The sequence below is a fragment of the Pavona decussata genome, unplaced genomic scaffold (genome assembly GCF_977016875.1).
Source record: "Pavona decussata unplaced genomic scaffold, jaPavDecu1.1 SCAFFOLD_61, whole genome shotgun sequence".
Classification (NCBI taxonomy): domain Eukaryota; kingdom Metazoa; phylum Cnidaria; class Anthozoa; order Scleractinia; family Agariciidae; genus Pavona; species Pavona decussata.
Window position 1 is genome coordinate 1,516,265 of NW_028145482.1, and position 23,468 is coordinate 1,539,732.

At 39.7% G+C, this 23,468-nt stretch overlaps 1 protein-coding gene across 4 annotated transcripts in view; it reads right to left on the bottom strand.

Annotated features, from left to right (window-relative positions):
* LOC146479004 (E3 ubiquitin-protein ligase rnf213-alpha-like) overlaps nucleotides 1-23,468 on the bottom strand; it is a 102,653-nt gene that overhangs the window by 59,106 nt on the left and 20,079 nt on the right. For 2 of the 4 annotated variants that reach the window (XM_085111198.1, XM_085111196.1), the window contains exons 8-19: nucleotides 13,299-13,558; nucleotides 12,284-12,499; nucleotides 11,616-11,805; nucleotides 11,339-11,406; nucleotides 10,846-11,143; nucleotides 10,477-10,572; nucleotides 5,197-5,313; nucleotides 4,087-4,306; nucleotides 2,840-3,154; nucleotides 1,198-1,808; nucleotides 695-854; nucleotides 84-313 (exon numbers count right to left, since the gene is read on the bottom strand). In XM_085111198.1, the coding sequence (XP_084967324.1) occupies nucleotides 84-313; nucleotides 695-854; nucleotides 1,198-1,808; nucleotides 2,840-3,154; nucleotides 4,087-4,306; nucleotides 5,197-5,313; nucleotides 10,477-10,572; nucleotides 10,846-11,143; nucleotides 11,339-11,406; nucleotides 11,616-11,805; nucleotides 12,284-12,499; nucleotides 13,299-13,558 (2,781 nt within the window). The remainder of the gene's footprint in view (nucleotides 1-83; nucleotides 314-694; nucleotides 855-1,197; nucleotides 1,809-2,839; nucleotides 3,155-4,086; nucleotides 4,307-5,196; nucleotides 5,314-10,476; nucleotides 10,573-10,845; nucleotides 11,144-11,338; nucleotides 11,407-11,615; nucleotides 11,806-12,283; nucleotides 12,500-13,298; nucleotides 13,559-23,468) is intronic. The other 2 variants (XM_085111197.1, XM_085111199.1) reach the window with 2 other exon arrangements.

Below are 23,468 nucleotides of genomic sequence, written 5' to 3' on the forward strand. Positions count from 1 at the left end.
TTACCGGAATTTCGTTAGAGGCGAAAATGGCATTACAATGAGTAAAATATATCGTGAAAGATAGAATGCAAGTAATTTCTCACCAGTTTTTGCGGCAATCTTTGATCGGCCTCAACGGCTTTCCAGACTGGTTCACAAGCCCTCATCAGTTGGTCAAAGTTAACTTTGTGTTCCTGACTTTCTTTGAGTTCGAAGATCAAAGGGGCAAAACCTAAGCAGCTTGTGTGGAGGCTGGATATGCGATCAGTTTCCATGTCACTTTCACCAGCTGAGATCAAAGCCAGGTCGACAAGAACCTTAAGCTCTTGAGTCGCTGTGAAAACATTCAAACAAGACTAAAATAATCGCTGCAAAAAATGCTAGTGCATCAACTCTCAGTGCCTTCTCCCAACGCTACTAACAGTATCAGCCACTTTTGTGGCTGATACTGCCGATTCTTATGTCTGGTTTTGTAAAACAAGAAACCTGCACCTTGGTAACTTAACTGGGAAAGCTTTTCATTACGGATTTTCCGATATTCAACACTCTGCGTTGAGGGAGTCCGTGTGGAGTGAAAACTTTTGGAAAGCAATTAAACAACACGTCTACCCATGTGGGTCCTGTGTGGATCACTGCACTATTTTTTTTACGACTGGAGTTTAACTGATATTATAAAATGTTTCCCAGGATGCAGATATATATAAGCTGTGCTTACATTTTATAGTACTGCGTAGCCACTCTGCTAGTCGCCTGCTGTCTACGACGGCCTTCAAGCATCGTGCTTTATCCACATCTAAACACTCAAGCGCTCGACCAGCTTCAGCAAACTTCTGTCCAATGCTGTTTAGGGGCTTTTGTTTGAACTCTCTTGACAACTATAAGATTAAAAATCGAAAATCGAGTGGTCAATATATTTTTCTTGTCCCCGAGGTGTGCACCCACTACGGAAGCACAGTTACCACACTTTATAAGGTGTTTTTCTCGTTTGGAAGTCCTAACGCCCTCATTAAAAAGGGGATGAAAGTAACGTAATGTGTCAAGTCACGAAACAAAGTGAACAAAAAACTATTATGCAACCGCCTTGTCCGACCCCAATGAAAACAATAGCGTGCCAATACTGGTAACAGTGAATGGACGATTTGGTTTCTTTTAATGTGTTGTCGGCCGCTGTTCTGGTTTGTCATGTGCTTAAAACCCTTGCTTAATGTAGATACTTACTTGGCTACGCAGATCCTCGATAACCTTGAAATCGCCACTGAATCCCATTGCTTCTTTGAATTCCCAGATTGTATCTGCGGCACTGGCATACTGGTGAAGCTTCTGATATTGCTGTATTTGACCTGCGCGCTTCTCAGCCATTGCCTTCAGCTGACTGGTATCACTAGTTGTTTGACCTTGGCCCTGCTTCAAGTTAAAAATGCACACCAATTCTCGCATAAGATCTCCTTTTCGTTTCTTGTAGCCACCAAAGAACTTGTCTACATCTCCAAGAGTCAATGATCCGTCCATAACGCTGGCGACAAGCTGGTTCCACGTTTCGTAAGCTGGTTTCCAGACAGACTCCACCACATTGGAGATGCTGAGTTCTCGTTTCTGTGCCTCGTCATTTTTTCTGGCTGTCTGGGCTTTCTTTCCATACTGTGCCCATAGGTCTTGGAACACTAAACTTTCTTGCACCTTCTCAAGTGCAGGCAAGACATCTGCAATCACTTGTGGCAGTTCAAAAAATTTGACTTCAATTTGACCGTCACTTCTACGTTCACACAACTGGCGAACTTGGTGAAAGGAGACATCTTGGCTGGCTTTTGCCGTTATGCTGGCGATATTGACTGTAGATTAAACGAACGAAATAAACACTATTATTTCCAACCTTTTTAGATGCAAAAAACACCGAAGTGCAAGGGTACAAATTCAATTTGCAACTGACCTAGCTTTTAAGGTATTGGCATCTCAGTGGTAGAACGCTTGCAATATAGTTGCAAGGTAACACGTTCGAATCCACATTAAGGCTGCACTAGGCTCATTTCCATCTTCATGAGGCTCTAAAACAACTTCAAAGATCACTTTCACCCCGATAAGTAATGAATCGTATGCTGGTCTGTTTCTTGGATCAGTGTTGTTATTGTTGCTGTTGTTTTTTTTTTTTGTTTTGTTTTTTGTTTGTTTGTTTGTTTGTTTGTTTGTTTGCGTGTTTGGGTGTTTAAGCCAATGATACACGGTTCAACATTTGTTGCTCAACAAATGTTGAACAGTGTATCGTGCTGTTGAATATTGAAACATGCCATTCAACAATTACATGTTGAACGGCTGTTGAACATTGTTGAACAAGTTGCCGCTTGTTGAACGACGTCAACCAATCGTTTTCGAGTTTGGTGTCACATGGCTTGGTGTAAATATCCAACATGGCGGCAGAAGAGGGTCAAGAGGCTGTGTTCAGATGGAACTTTGAGAATACCGCTGACCTCATCACTTTTTATGAGACGTTTCCCTGTCTGTATGATGTAGAAGGATTACAAAAACCGAGATGCGAGAGATAAAGCGGTAACTCGAAACATCCAGGTTACTGATTTCTGCCAACAGGGTGTAGTATGCCCCGAAATAGGTTCTTTTTTATCCATTCTCGAGTCCAAATTTTGCGCTTTCTTCGCCTTTTTTGTCCTTGTCTCATAATTACAGTGACAACGCTCGTAGCGCAAAAGCGATAACAACATTTCTTCGTCCGCAACTTTAATGTTCGCGCCTAAATGTGCAGTTGTTGCTCAACAGAAGTTGAATGAGTATTTAATTAGCGTCAACAACGTTTCAACAAGTCGCACCATCGTTCAACATTTGTTCATTCGCTTAAGACTTTAATCCTCACCTGGCCTAATCAAGTCACAGATGTTGATGAACGACACCGTTTTCTTTTTTACAGCTTGGAATCCCTGGATTTCTTCAATTCGTTGATCCAAGCTTTTTCCGCTTTCTGCTACCATGATCTCTTTGTTGACAGCAGAGGAATCTGCCTCTAGAAGTTGTAGAAATCTCTGCTTGTATTTCTGTAAAAGTTCTAAGATCTCTACAGTTACTGATGAATCCAAAATTCTTTCCACAAGAGCTGTCAGTAAGGACTTGGCCATGAACAATGTTGCTTGACCATCATCTGTTAAAATGCTTCCTCTTCCGGACTCATCTCCTGTTTTGAAATCAGTTTGTTCGTATAGTCAATATAATACAATGCAAAACCGTATCAGTACATGGAATATAATGTATATTATTAAAAACTGGATCATTGTATAATGCAATTCCAGGGATTTGGTTGGCTTAACGCCCATGGTATATGAGCCATTATACCATGCCCGAGAAATAGCGACCATTAAAATGGTTTTCTCGTTGTTTTTGATAAGAGAAACCAGCAAGATCTAACAATATTTCTTGATTGTTTTTAATAAAACAATTCGCGCCCCATTGGCTATCTATCATCTTATATCCAACGTGCGCTCGTAGAATAATTGTTAAGCAGTTATCGCATTGCTTTCTTAGAGCCTTCACAGACGAGGCAAACTATGTTATTGTCGATGCCAAAAAATCTCGTGAGTGAATCAAGTTATCGACCACAAATGGTGGAAAATAAAATAATCGGAAAAAGTAGTTTTCCTTTTCAAAAGAAAAACGTGTTGATATTAGTTGTCGATAACCAAACGGGGCAGTTTTGTTATCGACAACTCATTTTCTTTCATCTGTGAGTAAGTCATCGATTACTTAAGTCAGAGTCACTCGTGGCTGTCATTTTCTTAACGATGAACACAGGCGCATTACAATCAAGATTCCAAGCTCCCTCAAAACATAAAGGCTATCGACAACTAAACTTTTAGTGAGGAAACATATTTCCGAAGACTAATAGTTGTCGATTTTTAAAATTAAGCTGCCTTGAAAATAGTTGTCGATACCAAGTTGTGTCGTCTGTGGAGGCCCTCAGAAACACTAGCGACTATTTCAAAGAAATAAATAATATAGCCAGATATACAATACGCTGTTGCCACAGACATTAATGCAGACACAGACAAAGTGCGCGTAAAATATACAGAAAAGCCTCTGCGAAAAGAGAAAATAACTCTATTTGGTTACCAAAAAACGTGAGGTATCCGGCCATCGAGTTCCAAGAAAGAAGAAATTCCACAGTAACAGGGTCCAAGCCTGGCCTGCTTGCGTCTTCAGGCGTTTTTGGCCAAAATTTTGTTAGCAACATGGACAGAAGTTCGCCGTACTTTGCAGCCCTTGCGTCATCTCTTAGGCTTGAGCCCCTAAGAGTCTCAAAGGCGCGGTCAGCGTCTGCTCCCTGTCGTGACTAAAATTCAGTGAAATCCCAGTTAAAATATATAACTCTATGGTTACACAACTTCGCGAGGATCTTCAAAGATGCTACAATCAGCAAGGTAAATTACGCAGACAACTAGGTCACGAATGTTATGAGTTGCTACTCCTTTGTTGAGGGGCATCCGACGGGAACATAAAAGCAAAATAGTTAAAATGTTGTTTCATCCATTTTCGCATCATTTAATGGCCCTTTAAAGGCAAACTGGCGTGCATGTTTGGGTTCTTTAACTGACAATTTAATTGCCGAAAATTTTTGGGACCAGAATCTTGCTCCCTGAATTTACACTGATGTTGCTCGCTGGGCTTTCAACGACGCTCACAGCGTTGCGAAAGTTTGAGGGAACCTATCACTAAGATGACGCTTGTTTTTCTCCGAATCCAAACTTTTGGAGAACGTCACGTCTCTCCGAACAGACATTCCACTGACAAGAACAATTCGATGCCAATCAAATAAGTCGGGTAATCTAGGAAGATCGAAGGGCCTCTGCTCGCAGGGTACCACCAAGAAGGCCATCCGAAAAGACATTCACCAATAAAAACCATTCAGTGCTCCTGTTAACAATGAATATAGCGGGTATGAATCAAAACAAATAAACCACTTTCCGAGTCGCTTTGAACTTCATTATGATAGCAAGGCTGAGTTCAAAGCTTTTCATTAGATAATTTTTTTTTCTTCATGTGAATGGAAACTAATTTTTACAATAAAAACTTTACACAAAGCCTCGCTTTCATGACGAGGTTCAAAGCGACTCTGAAATGGCCTATTACATTTTCCGTGAAATAAACTCTTCACTACTAGATCATGTTACCATCTCAAGTAGCTTTGCGTGACAAGTAAGCCAAGGCAAGTCTCAAACTCACGTTTATTATCTCTTCCACGGCTTCGAAGGCAAGTTTGGTAAAGGATTCCCCGATGGCTTTGTCGTACTCGTCCAGGTTAACTTCACAGAAAATCTCCACAACGTAGGTTTTCCTCATCTTCAAAAGATAATAAATAAAATGTTCAGTAATAATTTCAGAATGCTTTTAATCCACCAGTGTAACTTTATTTGTATTTCCAAATAATTTTTAATGTTCAGTTCCTGTTAGGGTTAGAGTCAATCTACAAATTAACGATAACTAAAGAATTTACGTCCATGCAACAAAACAGAAGTACCTACTCCTTTAAAAACACACTAGTTCAGATGTTTAATCACAGCTTGATTCTGAACGTTCCCGTTCATTTCAAGCTGGAACATCTAGCACCCCACGTTTGATGGTATTGGGTCAACATTCTTGTTGAAAAAGTGTTTTATTTATCAATCACACATTTTTCCCAACTATCTCGGTGGACCAGGAAACAATACCGCAACTTTAAGTCTACCGTCCAACACTACCATTTACGGATAAATGGTTTGAACCCAAGAGTCATATCGTAAGTACGTAAATTATAATCATCCAGGTGAGTGTTGTCCTGAGAAGGACTGTTTGAGGTGACATCAGTTGGCTGACGCCTTAACAACCTGAGCGGAAGCTATCATCAGAGTCAAGAGGTGTCGCAGTAGTATAGCGTCGTTGTTTGTGACGTTAGGTTCAGTGTTCTTGTAAGTGTTGCATCTAACGAAGTCCTGGTTATAGACGTTCTTGATGAAAACTTTCTCCAAGTATTTGGTTTTGTCTGCACAACGTTCAGGTGAGACACAACCCAGTCACACTCGCCTTGCCAAGGTCTCTATAGTTGGGTATGTCGACCACTATTTTTAAATGTTTAAGCACAACTTCAACTTTTTTACCACGCAAATCAAGTACGCCTAATAACTCCTTCTTCACGTTCGAATCTCCCCAGATTTATCCCATTGTGTTTCTATGCGAATAATCCCCTTCGACTGTTTGGTATGTCGAAGGATACTATCACAGGAGATGCATTTTTCGCGACCTCGAGGGTACCTGATATGCCAGCAACCCAGAAAAGAGGTTTTAGTTCTCATCAAATGGGCAGAGTATAATGTTTTCATTGGTCTAGAGGGTTAAAATGAAAGGCCCATGTTCATCCAAGAGGCATTGCGCGCCGAGTTGAATTTCGCACAGTCAAAAATTATGAAAATTACCAGCGGGCACTAAATAGCGAAAGTAATCCACATTCATCGAGCTCATTTCCTGGAATATCGCTATTTTTCGTGTCATTAAGCTTTGCATAATACCCTCTCGCTTTATTTGTGTGGATATTTTCAAGAACAGTCTTCGCGTGGAAAGGAAAATCGGAAAATCGTCGATCGTTTCTAAGTAACATCTCGCCGTTGACAATGCAGTTTTAGAGTTGTTCTTCCGAAGGAATATATTCTTCTCAATGACTCTTCGCATTTATTCTGAAACAAAGAAGCGGAGGAGTTGTTGTCTGCATGCATGCATCTGTTGTAGCGATGTTCCTGATTTCTACGGATGTCTGACCTAACACGTAAGTTTTAGCTCCGTTCGATTTTATTTTCCCGATTCATGTAAACAGCGTTGCGAAGAAACGTAGTAAACTGTATGGTTTTCTAGGTGGCGTTCATTCGTTTTTTTCTTATTGGCACAGGCAAATAAATTAAAATACTCATTTGCTTAGCAAGCTGCAGATTCATTCGTAGATCGTTGCTATATCATCAAAGGTAGAAATAATTTCATGATAGTACAATACACCGGATCGGCGTAGCGCGCTATAACGCGATATTAACGAGCTAACATTGAGTCCAGCACTGTTAATTTCTTCTCATGTCAACTTCAGAAATAATCGGAAGGACCCTTTAAGATTACTGTTTATCTTATACAACAATAGAATCAAAATCTTCGGACAAAATTTCAATGTTGAGGGCTGCTGGCTGTAACTGTTCCACTGTTCCGCCGCGTCGCCTAAATGAACGAATGCAGAAAAACGAACCAAACCCTCGGCTTTCGTTAGACGAGAATTTTACACAAAGGAGAGCAAAGAACTCGAGCGCTTTGGAGGGTAAATATTTTTTATAGGTGCAGAGATTAAAATAAATCGGAGCGACTGAAACAAAATCAACCAGTCCGATTTGCCTGATTTACAACCGCTTCTACTGTTTAGTCTTACGATCTGATTGGTTTACCACAATATTCACGCTCGGATGAAAGTCCTGGCGTATTCAAAATAATGCATCAATCAATTCCAGCTGTGCCCATCCCCCCCGGGCAATAGTGGGGAATTTTCGTACACTGTCCAGCCCGGGGGTTGGGCATTAGCCTTCCACCCAATTACCCCGGGGCATTTGACCATCTGACTTCTTTTACCTAAAAACATTTTCGCTTCTTCTAATGACCAATTCATTGGCAAATTCAGTAAGTTTCTTTTAGAATACATCTAGATAGAACGCAAATGGGATTCTAGAGTTATAGAATGACCTATTTGGCACTAAATACGGGAATCAAGACCTAGCTGGGACTAAATCTGGCCTGAATTATCTTACATTTTATTGCAAGTAAGCCGAGAAAGGAAGAAAACAAAACATGTTTGAGCCCCTACCCCGGGGCATTTGAACAACGTTTTGTCAAAATATCCTATTTCCCAGGGGTCGGCCCGAGGAAGGGGGGGGGGGGGGGGTGGGATGGGCACGGCTGGAATTGACTGATGCATAAAACGGACCAGGCAAATCGGACTGGTTGGTTTTGTTTCAGTCGTTCCGATTTATTTTAATCTCTGCACCTATAAGAAGGCTTGTGGTTTGCTGGTAATTTTTAAAGTGGCTCGTGGGTGACTTTATTCGTTCTCTAATTAGCATGAGAAAACAAAAAAACTGAAGGATTCTGGTAGTTGTAGTCAAATGACGCCATCATGAAAATGTCCTATTGCCGCACAGATCATCACTACCACGGTTTTTGAAAGCATTTCCAATTTTGTGAGGGACAAGTGACATCAAAACAATGTAAAAAAAATTTCCTGGTATGCACTGTCACGCAGTAAAAAATAAATCAAAAACCATGCAGTGGAAAAAGTTGAGAAGTTGTGATATTAAAGAGGATGACTAAAGGAGACAATTCTCCAAATTTTAGGCCTGTACGTCTCCCCAAACGTCAGATATCCGTTAATTGTTTTGCCGAAATTTACAGAGCCCAGTATGGATCCGCCATCTTGGTGTACCTCCGTGGAACACCAATATGGCGGCCGAAAAATAGCGTTAACATCTGGTACTTACTTTGGCTATCCAGCGACTGATTAGCAGTGCTGAACACTAAAACCACTTACATAAGCACTTTCTCTAATGTTCTACCTTCTAAAAGGCTGAAAATAATGAGATAAGCATATTTTTTTTAAACAAAGTTGATCGTAGCTCTTTGTTTCGTAACTCCATAACCATAAAATTCAAACTGCCCTGATTTCCAAACGAACGACGCTATGGAGCTGTAAAATTGTAAACAGTTATAGATATACGGCCTCTTATGCCTGGTGAGGATAAAAACTTTGGAGGCTCTTTAGTTTTGGATTTTAGAAAATTATGACGTCACATACGTACGAGCAATATTCCCTACGGGTGTTCTCCGATGTCACATGGAGGATGTTAAACGTCAAATAACCCTCCCCAGTAATTTAGCGATGATAGAGGGTAACTCAATGAAAGTTGGTTAGTTAAGGAGGCTCGCAGCAGTTTTTCTGGATTTAGGGTGGAACTTTTGAAATTACAATCTCGCATACAATATAGACTTCGATCTCCTTCATACTACATCATCATTTCAACATATGATCAAAGTTAATTTTCTCATCGGTTTCCAAGTAACAACCATTACCATAGCAGCGGTAGCGCATAGCCTCTTATTTTAAACATAGTCGATTATCTCGAAATCTAGTCAGACACTTTATGACGAAACTTTAGGGGCTTAAACTATCCTTAAAATGCCTCCACAGATTTTTCTGTTAAATTTATAAGCGGTTTGAGTAAGAATTATTTTCGACATCCGCACAAGTTTTATTAAGAATCGAAACCGGTGTTAGATAACAAGATTGGATCTTGGGAAAGTTTCATTCGTTATTCGCTTTCTCCGAACAAGAGTTTCATTTTGTTTGTCCGGATTTATTTCACTGCTGTTCACTTGCTGTGAATATTTATGTTAACGTAAAGTCGTGCAAAAGGTAAAATTGACATTAATATATGCTTCATATAAGTCTTCCATTGTAAATTTTACCTTTTGAACGACTTCACGTTATTATAAATATTCACAGAACGTGAATAGCAGTGAAATAGATCCGGACAAACAAAATGAAACTCTTGTTCGGAGAAAGCGAATAACGAATAAACTTGCCCAAGATTCAATCTTCTTATCTAACACCGGTTTCGGTTCTTGAGCCTAAAACGTGCGCGAATGTCGAAAAGAATTATAATTCTAACCACTTGAAATTTAACAGAAAAATCTGTAGAGGCATTTTAAAGATATCTCGATTTATGCAAGCTAGGAACTTTTCCATTCACATTTGCACTTTATTTAACTGTTTTCAAACATAACTTGAATATCTTAAAATCGGAGACACCAATGGAACTCATTAACATTTGAATGGTTTTGCTATGAGGAAAGACCTTTTAACAGAAAAGACACAGTGTCAAGTTTTATTTTGCCAGAGATATTGGTGCAAAATGCGGCAAAACAAAATAACCCCGAAAAATTGATTCAATTTTTACTTGAAAACGCTCTTACAGCTTTGTTTCTAATTTAGCCTACAAGTTGTCTAGATTGAGTAGTTTAAATCCCTTAAGTTTCGTCATAAAGTGTCTGACTAGATTTCGAGGTAACCAACAATGTTTAAAATCCCAGGCTATGCGCTACCGTTGCTATGGTAATAGTTGTTGCTTGGAAACAGAAGAGAACATTAACTTTAAACATATGTTGAAATGATGAAGAAGTATGAATGAATGATTTCAAAAGTTCCACTCTAAGTCCAGGAAAGCTGCTGCGAGCTTCCATCTTATTACACTGTGGTTAGATCGAAAAAAAAAACCTAGAAAAGAGACCTCCTTTTTTGTTGTTTCCTTGTCAATAAATTCGGAAGACGGATTTCACATTACTCGAAGACTACAGTATATTTTGATACCGTCGTCCGATGTTGTTACACACGATAAATGTTTGTCTAATGAGAATGGTTATAAATATCAATAGCGTTTAACTGCTCATTACCCGTGCGGCCCGGGAGATAAATAACTCTGTTAAATGTCTCCGATACTCTTCAACTCCTTGGTATCCATCCGCAACGCTAAGAAGGGCACTCCACACCTAGGTGAAGAAAGGGCAACAATGAAAATGTCAAGAATGTTCAATGACGAAATTGAAAATTGAAGGTTTTAACTTAATGTCTAACTGTTTAGTTTGAATGGTACACTATATTCTGTCTCCATTAGCCAACTATCGTCCAGTCCTGTTAAATTCTTTTTACAGGACAAATAATGAAGAATCCGGCAAAGCAACATACAGTTCGTAACGATAAAATATGAACGATTCTAATAACGTCGGGAGGTTATTATAATAATAAAACAACTCAATTCGTACCTGAAGTTCCTTTAAAAGGGGTTCACTATGGTTATACTCTTGCATGTGATAATGAAATTGTACTCGAAGTGCGGTTTCAACCTTCTTCAAAAGGTGAACTGTAGCGCCTTTCTCCACGGATTGCTTTTCTTGATGTTTATTTTCCTCGCCATTTCCCGACTTTTGGATGCTTAAAAACAACAGCTTGATTGCGAGACAGATGAGCACAATATCAGTTCGAAGAGAAAGCCTTTCCATTAACATCTCGACCAACTTTAAACTTGCAGACACTGTGAAGTCTGTGATCTCCATCTGGATACTGCTGGGAGACAAGGTTAACTTTTTGTTACACTGCAATACAAAATACAATTAAACATGTCCATTTCACCTGCGAAAATCAACAACAATACTCCAGTAGATGCAGGGTGTATTCCATTTGAAATCATACATTGGAAAGTAGAAAGGATGACAACTTTCAAAGACGAATGAAGACAAGAAAAACAAGTAGGCTCACCTGTCTGCATCTTTTTCAGTTTCCAAAATGTTCACTATTGCTTGTACACACTGCTTAACACTTTCCAACTGCAAATCAGAAATAAATAAAGAGAAAGATAAATCAAACAGAACTATAAAACAATACTTTACCCGTGAACATTCACCACGGAGACTAACTACAGTATACATCAACGGGCAAAGTTAACTGCTATCACTACTGTTTCATCCTGGAATCTAGTTACAGTTGACAGTTTGTAGATCTGCCTGTAGGATCGTAATGACAATTATGTTCCCACCTTTTCTTTGTGCACCAGACCAAGAGGAAAGAATGTTATCAAAGCGACGCAAAGATCGGAAACATGGAACATTCGGGTAAAAACAATCTCGCTTAGATGCCAAATAGGAATGGCATGAAGAAACGTTCTCTTTAGCAGTCGGTCAACTTCAAAGGATGAAGCAAGACGAGGGAACACTTCCGAAAAGTCCCTGCGAAAGAAAGAACAAATGATTTTATTTATTCAATCCTTCGAGAAACTATTGAATAACTTTACAACGTAAACATTCATTATACAATACAGATTGAACGTTCACTCCATGATGACAAGCAAACAGTAAGTCAGTTGATTATCTTTAGCTATGCGTACACCTACAAATGCGCGCACTATTACAGTGAGGAGTTAAAGTTCACATCATTTGCGAAAGCAGAATGCAGACCTCAAGTAAAGAAAAATCCTGAACCAAAAAAATATGTCTTTCAAATTTAAAAGGCTTGTTCTCTTCATTAAGATTTACAAAAACTGTTCAAGATATCATAATGTAAAGTAAAGGAGGTTTAATTTCTTATAAGAAGTAAAAATTCTATAGTCGAGTTCAACGGGAAGATTGTATTGCAGAATTTCTGGTTACTGGAAAAGATAATATTCTTAGCGTATCATTAGAACTGCGCTAAATTGATTTTTCTTACTGTTTGTCAGATCGTTGAAAATCTGCAATGTTTAAATTCTGGGCGCCCCACCAGGCCAAGTCTCGAGGCCAGCTACCCATATCTGGTTCTTCAAAAGGCTTTGAGTCACCCCGTAAGAAATGTAGCAATGGTACCGCAAAAAGCCACTCAGGGTTGGATTTCCAGGCTTGCTTCATTAACTGATTACAAAGACCCTCAATGGCACTTACTGCAAAGCTAATGAAATGTTGTGATTTTAATTAATTATAATTTCAATATATACTCCTAAATAACTTTAAAAATGAACAGACTGAATTGTAGAGGAAGAAAGAGAGAAGAGAAAGAACAGGAAGCTCGCTGTACGGCAGGGGTGAAAATCGCAGACAAAGCAGAAAGAGAGATGAAGGAGAAACAAACAAGGTGGAATAAAGAAGGTTCCTTACACCATATGTGCTGACAATTAGCTCGCAAAAAAGCTTCAGCGGTGTCAAAAATATATACACAATTCACATAACAACGTTCTACTTTAGCCCTGAAATTGGGGCCGATTCAGTAATTAAAATTTATTGTTGTTATTAGGACTAATTTTGTTTTCCTTCATACTCAGCCAAATTACTCTAATCTCAAAGGCTGAAATGCTAAAATAAGTCCCAGAGTGGGCTGAAATGGTATCTGATAGCACCATTTTGCCCCAAATTGTCACCGCAATGGTCCTAGAAGGGGTTCCGACCTGCGCTTAGGCTACCAGAGCTAAATAAGCACTTTGAGGCTGAAACAAATCTTTTGAATTTACTGTATAAATTTCAAGGCTATATGAATGAAGTGATGAGCAAAGTATCGTCCATTTCCGCATGATGAGAAACCAACATTAAATTGGTTGATTAATTAGGGTTCTCATTAATTGCCGGCAGCCGACTCAAATGACTGCGCTAATTCAGATTTTGAGCCGCCTAATTTTTGAAGCAATTTAGGCTTACGGGTTAGTAAACAGGCATAACCACTATGCAATTGCCATTTGGTAAGTATAAATACTCACTCTCTAAGACTAGTGCTAATTTCAGCCAGAACAGCCTCGTAAACGGAACATTTTTTCTCTGCTAGGTCGGCTTCAAGTGCGAGGCAACTCAGCAATGAGATAACGTCTTTTCTTTTCAAGTTGATCTTGTACTTTTCTACCACCATGATGATGGCTAGCGATGAAACTACTGCAGACACATGGGCTCTTGATCCAACCTTACACTTGGCCAAGACATCGATGTTTGCATCGATCTTTGGTTTCAGATGATCCATTAACGCCTGAAAATCAGAAAAATAAATGAAACTTTTTTTGACGGCAGAAGAGCCGGCACACCTCTCACCAGAATTATAACCACCGAAAGACAACTATCCCACGCATCCAAACTTAAAACTAGAGTTTCAATTAACATGCGATTAACATTTGTTAGTCTTTGAAATATTTCTTGAATATTAAAAAAAAAAAAAAAACAGGCTTAAGAGCCGTTGTCAGTAACTTTAAAGAATCCGGTGACAGAAGCGAAAATTCGTATTTCTTTTTATTTGCCCCAAAAGACCCTTTTGGTCAACTATTTTCAAGTATAACATTCAAAAGTTCCAGCAAATTTTTATTTTGGCAAAAATTGGGAAAGTTCGAAATCGGCCTAAACGTGCTCGATGGCCCGATTAAAATTATACGCAAATTAGTACATTTTCAAAACTCTTATTCAAGACAAGGCAACGTTTTCTCGAGTTGATGTTTTCACAACCGTTTTTACATCCCTTATGCTTGCTTCCAAACTATATTTTATCTCGACCTGAACATTCTTTTATTTGAAGTTGCCCACGTAAAGAATACAATGTTTGCTATTCCTTAGATAGAGTGATTTTTGCCATATTTTAGATGACCATATCATCGGGGGTATACGAATATACTGGTAGTGAAATAACATTTTTGAACGGGCAATTGTTCTTATTTATCATGTTGAAATATTAAGTTTGGCCCGTGAAAAATGAGCGCGCTAGGTCAAGATGTGTTGAATGCACTTTGACCCAATTCACCATTTCAGTACTTCATGTTCCTCCTGTTACTTTGCACGTGTCAATACAGTTCACGGAAGCTTTTAGATAAAAGCCAAGGTCTCTGGTTTCATCTCATGCTTTTATACACTGAAATAACTAGCTTTAAACTTGAGTGCTCCCCATATTAGCATTAAGTTATCAAATGATTCTTTTCAGGTAAAATCTTCGAGTTTATGTTGAGACGTTCAAGCGAGATGAAAGAGCCGTTCCCAGGGAAATAACTTGAAATCAGTGAAATTAATACCCTCTCCCTCATATCATGCTACAATTCCAAATTACCGTTATTTTTTAGCTAAAAATTGTAAATGCTCCCTTTTTAAGTGACCTAAAACAAAATTTGGCTAAAATATTACGAATGAAGTCCACCGCAAGAAAAAACCGAAAAAAACGCGCACCGACGTAAATGTAAACAACAGCCGTTTCTCGACCTGTCACATGGATGAAACGCGCGCGTCCGCTGTTTTACCTCTGTATGCATTTATGACCAGAAAGTAGAAACAAAAAATCTTCGCTATGTCCATCTGTATATATTGTTGGTCGAAAATACAGAAGAATAGTGTAACATTGTCACTGACTACTTGACTCATTCAATCACAACCGGATAACACGAATGAAAACTAGATATAAAGATATATCTTTTTTATCGAAACGTTAAACGCTAAAAGATTCTTTTAAAACATTTTAAAAACTCTAAAATGCGGACGACGTTTCGGCGTTACTCTACGTTATTATCACGTCAAAACGGTAAAAGTTAAAACAACAATATATAAAGACCTAAAACAATAAAATATTTGTGTGTCCTATGGGTATAATACCCAAAGTAAAACAAAACGAACCAATCGAAAAGAAAACGAAAGTGCCAAGTGAGACGTTTGGCGCGAATTGAGTCACTTTGGGTGTTGAGAGAAGCTTCATGTCCTTGATAAACAGCATCTCGTATATTAGGCAATCGAACTTGCTTCTGAATTTCTTTAGGACTTTAAAGAGGTGATGGATCTTTGCTCTTTTGTTGCCATGTTGAGTGTTTTCCGATAGTAGAATAGTTGTGTTCACTAATACGTTGGTGTAAGTGTCGGGAAGTAAAACCGACATAATTTGCGTTGCACAAATCACATTTCTGATAACGAAGGATTTGGAAAAACATTTCAGAATAAAAAGTAGCGATGTTAAAACATGACGTTTCGGCGACGACATGTCACCATTATCAAATGTAAACTATAATAAGATCGGTAACGTTATATAAGAAAGGAAGGTGTGAAATTACATTAGAATAAAACGAGATGGAGTAAAACAAAAGAATGTGCAAATTTAAATGAACAGTTTTGCTGGTATGGAGTCTTTTTGAGTGTTAAGAGTCGAGTCCAGTCGACAGCCCCGTACGAATCATCTTGCCTTTTAAAGATCAGAAATCCTCCGACTCCGTGCGCAGACAACTGAGCGATCTTGGAAAGAAAATCGATCGTGTTCTACAACCAGTGTTTACAAGTAGGAAAATTTCGGAAGATCTGAAAGTCACGGAAACAAAGCCCTCATTGGTAAATCAACAAGGCGTTGTGTATGAGTTTACAGTCAACCCAGGTCACGCGTGAACGATATTTTTGAAATTTGAACGGAGTTTTGAAATTTACGTGTCAGTTTTGAAAATCGCCAACGAGATTTCAGAGTTCCCGTATCAATTTCCCTTGCTTATGGACGGTATAAAGCTATGAATTTTTCTTAACATTGCAAAATTGAATATTTCAAGAATAACAATTGTTTCCCAAGTATTTTAAATCTTTTTTTCAGTTAATGCGTCTTTTTCGGAACGATTTCCAGAGAAATGTCCAACGTTACATTCGCACGTCGGGCATTACAAAGAGAAATTCGAATGTTCATTTCATTCTTGGAAATACTGTTCACGCGTGACCTGGATTGACTGTAAATGCAATTCGTGTGATGCGAATTATATAGGCTACACAAGCCGTCACCTCCACCTTCGCATTGAGGAGCACAAGTATTCCGTCATCGGCAAACATCTTCAGGACCAACACGATCAAAGACCGAACAATCTTCACAAGCAGTTTGCCATCCTAAAGAAATGCCGCGGGAAATTCGAGTGCCTTATTTACGAGATGCTTCTAATAAGGAAAAAGAGACCGACTCTTAACACTTAAAAAGACTCCATACCAGCAAAACTGTTCATTTAATTTTGCACATTCTTTTGTTTTACTCCATCTCGTTATATTCTAATGTAATTTCACACCTTCCTTTCTTTACATGACGTTACCGATCTTATTATAATTTACATTTGATAATGGTGACATGTCGTCGCCGAAACGTCATGCTTTAATATCGCGACAAATCACATTAGAATGAATATAAAACGCATTGCGTGTTGACGATCGGAGAAGGTTTGCGATAATTTTCTGCTGGTGAAGACGGGTTTTACGTTGACATTAATCATAGATCCCAGAGAGTTGATTTCATTGCGGACGCGATCGGCTGATCGCTGATCTTTGAAAGGTTATTCAATGTAAACAGATGGCTCTGAAGAAGTCACCACGTGCGGCACTTTATCAGTTTCTTGCATGAACCTATGTATTGTGGAATTGACCAATGTATTCGGATAGCGCAGTTTTGAAAACGTGGTGGTATCTTGTAAGTCGCATTCTTTAGTAAAGGCTTCTTCAGTGGACGACGGACGATTCGCACGATCGACCATCGTGTTAACTAGGCCCTTTTTTGTATCTGTTGTCCACGTGGCTTTGAAAATGAAGCAGAAGTTGGTTTTCTGTACACTTCTGCTTTTAGTGTGTTGCCACATCTTGTGATTACTGTCCCGAGGAAAGGAATAAAGCCTTCATGTTCAAGTTCCATGGCAAAAGATAGGCTAGGATGACCGCTGTTAAGTACTTGGAGGAAGTCTGTCGCTGATTCTGCGTTGGGCATTTTGAGCAGAGTGTCATCCACATACATGTATCTTTGATAAAAAGACGGGATCATGCTCTTTTGTTCCAGTTGGTTCTCTATACAGGACATGAAAACATTGGCCAGTAGTGGGCCAAGTGGCGAGCCCATGGTTACACCATCTGTTTGCTCGAAAAGTTCACCGTTGAATTGAAACAGCTGCTTTGAAGTAGCAATTTCTAGTAACTCTGTTAGTTGATGCTTTTGGAGTTGCATACTATGCGTCTCATTAAACTAGTCATGCTCGAAGGCTTTGTCCACGAGAATGTCAATGGTTTCCATCAGAGGAACATTGGTAAATAATGCGGACACGTCGTAGGAGACAAGGATGTGGTCAGATTCGATGTCAGTGTTTCTTATTTCGTCAGTGAAGCCGAAAATATCGTTGATACAATATTTGTTGGTAGATTGTGGCTTTAATTTCTCTTCTAACCATTTCGCCAACGGATAGTTGTATGTACCAGAAGCTGATAAAATTGGTCTCATACATAGCCTTTCTTTGTGTGTTTTGGGGAGGCCATACAGGTGCGCAAGTCTGGAGCCTTTAGGGCAAACTTGTTCGGCTGTGGCCTTGAGTAGAATCCGATGTACCTTCTCGTGGAGCTGTTTTTCTTTCTCTAGAAGTGGGTGGAAATGTTTAGGAGGTCTCCCTCTGGATTTGGGATGGTGTTGGTCGACATGGGCAAACTTCGTAGAGTCGTTGATCGAGGCCTCACGTAGAAGATGAAGGTACTGGTCTTTGTTCATTATTACAACACCAGAGCCTTTGTTCGGTTTGGAATTGATAATGTCATCCCTTCGTTTGCGGTTGTTAAGGGCTCTCAGCAGCGCTTTAGGAGGAGAGGGGCCTTTCTTTGCAATATAGTTGAGTGCGATCGAGCGCAAGGTGGCGGATGCCAGATCTTTTAGCTTGGGATCTGTGATGAGAGGCCCTAATTTCCAAAACCGACGCTTTTTTGAAGCGGAAGTGAGAATTTAAGACCTCTACATAAGATAAGCTTCTCGAAGAAAGATAAGCGACATGAGGAAATGTTGTTTGTGTTCGTCTATGTCGATGTCCTTGGATATTAATCGAGAAAGCTTCTTGGTTTGACATTTCATCATCTCTTGAAACTGAGTTCTTTGCAGCGAACGAAGTATTTTAATAATGACGACACATTTCAAAGCCGAGCAAGTTTCGCGTAAGTCACGCAGGCTGTTGAGGCAAGTCAAGGTCTGCAAGGTATATTTATTTTAATGGACTGAAACGATAATCATGTAGTTTTCCTCCTCCGAGATTCACCCTGTGTTGTCTTTGCAGGATTCTCATCAATAACAATACAAGACAGGTAAAACCAAAATTAATTTAAATCAAATCAACAAATTAAGAACTTTCGAAACTTTAATTGATGCGGTATTTCAATACTATCCTCAAACAAAAAGCTTATATAGCTAGGAGAGTGAAGTTTGTCTTTCGCCATGGATCAACGCTCAAAAGATGCGGAGCAAGCTCAAAAGATGCGCAAGATTTGCAATCAGAGTGTGCTATACGATTAATCGATGCAATAAGGACGTTCACCATGAATGGAACGAAAACAAATATTCTTTTCAAGTTAAGTTGTTAAAATACAATTGCAGTCAGACCTAGCTTTAATGTCTGTTTGAGACGAGTCACTTATGGTGATAAAATGTTAACTGGAAACACACAACATTATTCTGCATCATTGCTGACGGAAGGACTGATCGAATTTTAAGATAAGAGTTTAACCTTAATTTATAGTCCGACTTTGAGGAATTTAAATGCTCTTACTTATCTGCAGTCCAGATATTTGTAGTAGATCACGTGTGAAGGAAAATGTTTTTGTCCTCTCCTTCCTGAACTAGTCTAAGCCAGTTGTCACCTCAACTAGTCTAAGCCAGTTGTCACTCAACTTAGGTTGCGTGACAAGTATTATCGGCGTCACACAAGTAGGACAAGTTTCAACATTTGCCCATGAAAAGAAAAAAATAAAGTAGGAATAAAATTCCAAAATGTGAAGGATAAAGATCCTGAACAAAATCACCGCAACTGCGATTTTTCCTTTGTCTTGTTTCGTTTTATTTTCTTTTGCTGCGTTTTTGCTATTATTTGGTGGGATATAGGCGTGAAGGGGGATGAGGTGGGGGTGGAACATGGCAGTCAAAACTCAAGTTGACCAGAAGCATAGAGCAAATGCATTTGGTGATGATCGTTAACAAACACGCTACTAAGTATAGCATGCAGGTTCCTTCCCTCTTGGAGGTAGTCGAGAGAGATAGGTTTCTGTAACTCCTCTTCCGTGTCCAGTAGGCAATCCGCACTTACGTCTATAATGAAGTAATGAAATCTACTTTCAGAGAAATAAGGCTCTACGCAGCTTAATGGTCAAATTTATGAAAGGCAATTGAACACAAATTGAGGACGCGTCAGCACCTGAAAGAGGTTGAAATTTTTTAGATCTTATAATTATTTTCTGGCGCGCGCACTGGTGTCAAAGGACAAGGGGCACGACTACAGACTAGGCGCCAGTGCTGGAGCTCTGTGCCCGGGCACTAAAAAGGACGTTGTTCAGACTCCGTGGAGCCCAAGGAGCAATCGTATTTTCCTTCGTCAATTAAGCGCCCGCCATTTTGTTTGCTGTATCGTAAGGAGGCATGAGAGAAAAAGGTGGGAACTGATAAAATCTTGTCAGACCAGTGCTCGTGCCCAGGAACGGTGCCCGAGTACTACCCTTGGAGGTAGTGCCCGTACCCGTGCCCGGTGCCCAGATGTTTGCTTGGGCACCGACAAAAAGCTTTGTTCAGACGCGTGCCCGTGCCCGAGAACCGCGAACAGGCACCGAGTCTGAACGGGGCCTTAAGATTTTCGTCTTCGGTCTAAGGGACGGTGTTTTCTCGTACGGGCCGTCACTGTTCAAGTCTGGCGTTGTCATTGTTAAATTTTCTAGCGTGCTCTAGAGTATCCACCACACGAACAGCCTTTGACAAGGTCAGTCTTTCGAACCTGTGTACCATATCATGATTCTAGTGATTATTCAATTTATAGTGGTCTTTATATGGCATTGGTTGAAGATATAACTTAATTACGAGTTCCAATTGGATAAGGTTAACCCACAGTACATGTATTGACAATGAGCAACGATTCTTTGCTGCTCATTCCGCGGTCTCCCTTCGTCGTTAAAGATTTCTGACTTAGCTTTTCCATTTCTCACACGAAGGCCGTGCTTCTCTCGGTGGTGAGAGCATACTGTATAAAGACGAATGGAAAGTTTCAATCGTAAATCATTATTCCTGGAATAAAGTAAAGTAATGCATAGCAGTGAATTTCTGCTTAAAAAAATAGGGGAAAATCAGAAAAGGAAATAAAATGTTCTTTCATGCTCTCAGTTTCACTCGTATAAAAAACTTTTCCTGCCCTTTCTAGCAACAACACTATTTCGTCCTAAATTTCTTCATACGCCCGCTCTTTTGTGCCTTTAGGTACGGGCGCACGTCCTTTTAGCATTGATTAAGCGTAACACATTGCAAAACTTGCCCATTTTCTTAGCTTGATCTGCACGGAGAGGTGCCATGGCCAATGGAAAACTTCTCTTTCCTAAATAGATTACCTTTTTGTTTGAGGATAAGCTCTTGATTTGTTAACGTTTCGTTTTAGTTAATTTCAGTTTTACTTTGAGGAAGATAAAGGTTGGTGTTGCTGCTGTTGATGAGAATCCTGTACAATCCCTGGAGGGGGGGGATACATGATTTTCCGGCTTCAATTCCGGCAATTCAAATGTACCTTGCAGACCTTGACTTGCCTCAATTTCTTCTTGTAATTTTAAAACTTATTTTCGCCCTGTCATCACAAGCGCAAATATTGACATAGTTCATTCCTGTGCTTTTCGCGCACTTTTGCATCATATTTCATCTGTCACGCAATGAAAGTTATCGCGTTGTTCAAAACTTTACATCTCCAATATGCGGAATTTGAGACAATTTTCAGCTTGCCTCGGGGATACACGAAACGGCAAAAAAAGGCACGTACGGGCGAAAACCCTCGTGATATCCGTCCCGTCAAGCCAAGAATGTATGAAAACGAAAGCAAGGAAAGATGCCCCGTTCAACTTTACAAGGCATTTGCCCAAAGGAGGCCTGAAGATTGCAATAATGCAGATTGTACAATGTCAAGGAAAGAAACGAGACACAAGCTTGATTAAAAAAGAACAGCCGTTGGAGTTAACAAACTGTACGCAATAATGAAGACAATGGCCGTAAAAGCGAATGTGACAAACAAAGAGAATATCACCAATCATTCCGCTCGGAAAACTATGATCCAGAAACTAAACGACAATCAAGTACCTCCAACACACATAACGAAAATTTGGTCATAAAAAGGTACAGAGTATCAACAACTACTCAAGTCTGAATTCTCGACAATTGCAAACAATCAGTACCATAATCAGTACTGAATCTCAAACCAGAGAACGCTCAGCTCAACCAATGTCTCTTTCAGAGCTCCCAGCAAATTGCGTCTTGTCGAGTATTTTAGCTAACTCAACCATTTCAGGCAACATTGAGATCAACAGAAACAACCACGCTTCGCGTAAACCACCAGTTGAAAGGACTTCTTTTCTCCTTTTCTTCGGGGACTTCCTCTTTACCGGAGAGCCTTGCTTCCAAAAACAAATAGACGGCACTGCTGTCGGTTTTAAGCTTTTTTACGGCTTTTAAGTGATGTGAGATAATTACTCGATTTAAAGCGTCTTGAGCACTCTAAACTCTTTGCCAAAATCTCTTCGTATGGCAACTATCTATTTCCTGAACATTTCTCTGTCTTCAGGGAACTTATGGAAAGATATTTTAACGCCTATTCGTAAACTTTTTTCTTACACCCGGGAACACATCGGTTTTGAGGCATATTTCGGACTATATTACCACATGTAAACATTGAATCGTGGCCCTCGATGCCTCGCTCTCGTGCTACTCGACCCCGATCATCTGAGGCAGCCGCCATTTTGGAATAAGGATGTATTTACATTCATATATACTATTATTAAATGTAACTTTCTTGTACTTCAACTTGGTGGCGTGATTTTTTAAGCATATAATATGTAATCAACAAATTATTACATGTAAACAGCCTGATATCGTTTTTATTCACTCGTTTTTAACACCATATCGCTCACTCGCTCGAAGACTCGCTCGTTAGTAACAATGTTGCACTATTCTTCAGTATTTTCGACAAACACAGGAAACAAAGCTTGCCGGGTTGGCAAGTGTATTTATACAGATAGGCATAGAGAAGATTTTTTGTTTCTACTTTCTGGTCATAAATGCATACAGAGGTACAACAACGGACTCGCGCGTTTCATACATGTGGCAGGTCGAGAAACTGCTGTTGTTTACATTTACGTCGGTGCGCGATTTTTTCAGTTTTTTCTTGCGGTAGACTTCATTCGTACTATTTTAGGCAAATTCTGTTTTAGGTGACTTTAAAAGAGAGCATTTACACTTTCTAGCTTAAAAATAACGGTAGTTTGGAATTGTAACATGATATGAGGGAGAGGGTATTAATTTCACTGATTTCTAGTTATTGCCCTGGGGACGGCTCTTTTATCTCGTTTGAACGTCTCAATATTAGACTGTTCACAGTCCCCCTATTTTTCTGTGGGATTCTCAAGACTGGTACGCTTTGATGGATCTGCCGTCATCTTGCATGGTTTGTAAAGGCGAGCGCGATCTGGGGAGAATGTCTAAACTACCGAGGGGAGCGGGAGTGGGTGTTAGTATAACGATGGAGGGGAAGCGAAAAGAAAACTCCGCTACCCTCCCCTCGGTAGTTTAGACACTCTCCCCAGATAGCGCTCGCTTTTACAAACCAAGATGGCGGCAGCTCCATCGAACCGTACCAGTCAGTCTCGAGAATCCCACGGAAAAATAGGGGGACTGTGAACAGTCTATCTCAATATAAACTTGAAAATTTCACCTGAAAACAATCATTTGATAACTTAATGCTAATATGGGGAGCACTCAAGTTTAAAGTTAGTTATTTAAGTGTATAAAAGCATGAGATGAAACCAGAGACCTTGGCTTTCATCTAAAAGCTTCCGTGAACTGTGTTGACACGTGCAAAGTAACAGGAGGAACATGAAGTACTGAAATGGCGAATTGAGTCAAAGTGCATTCCACACATCTTGACCTAGCG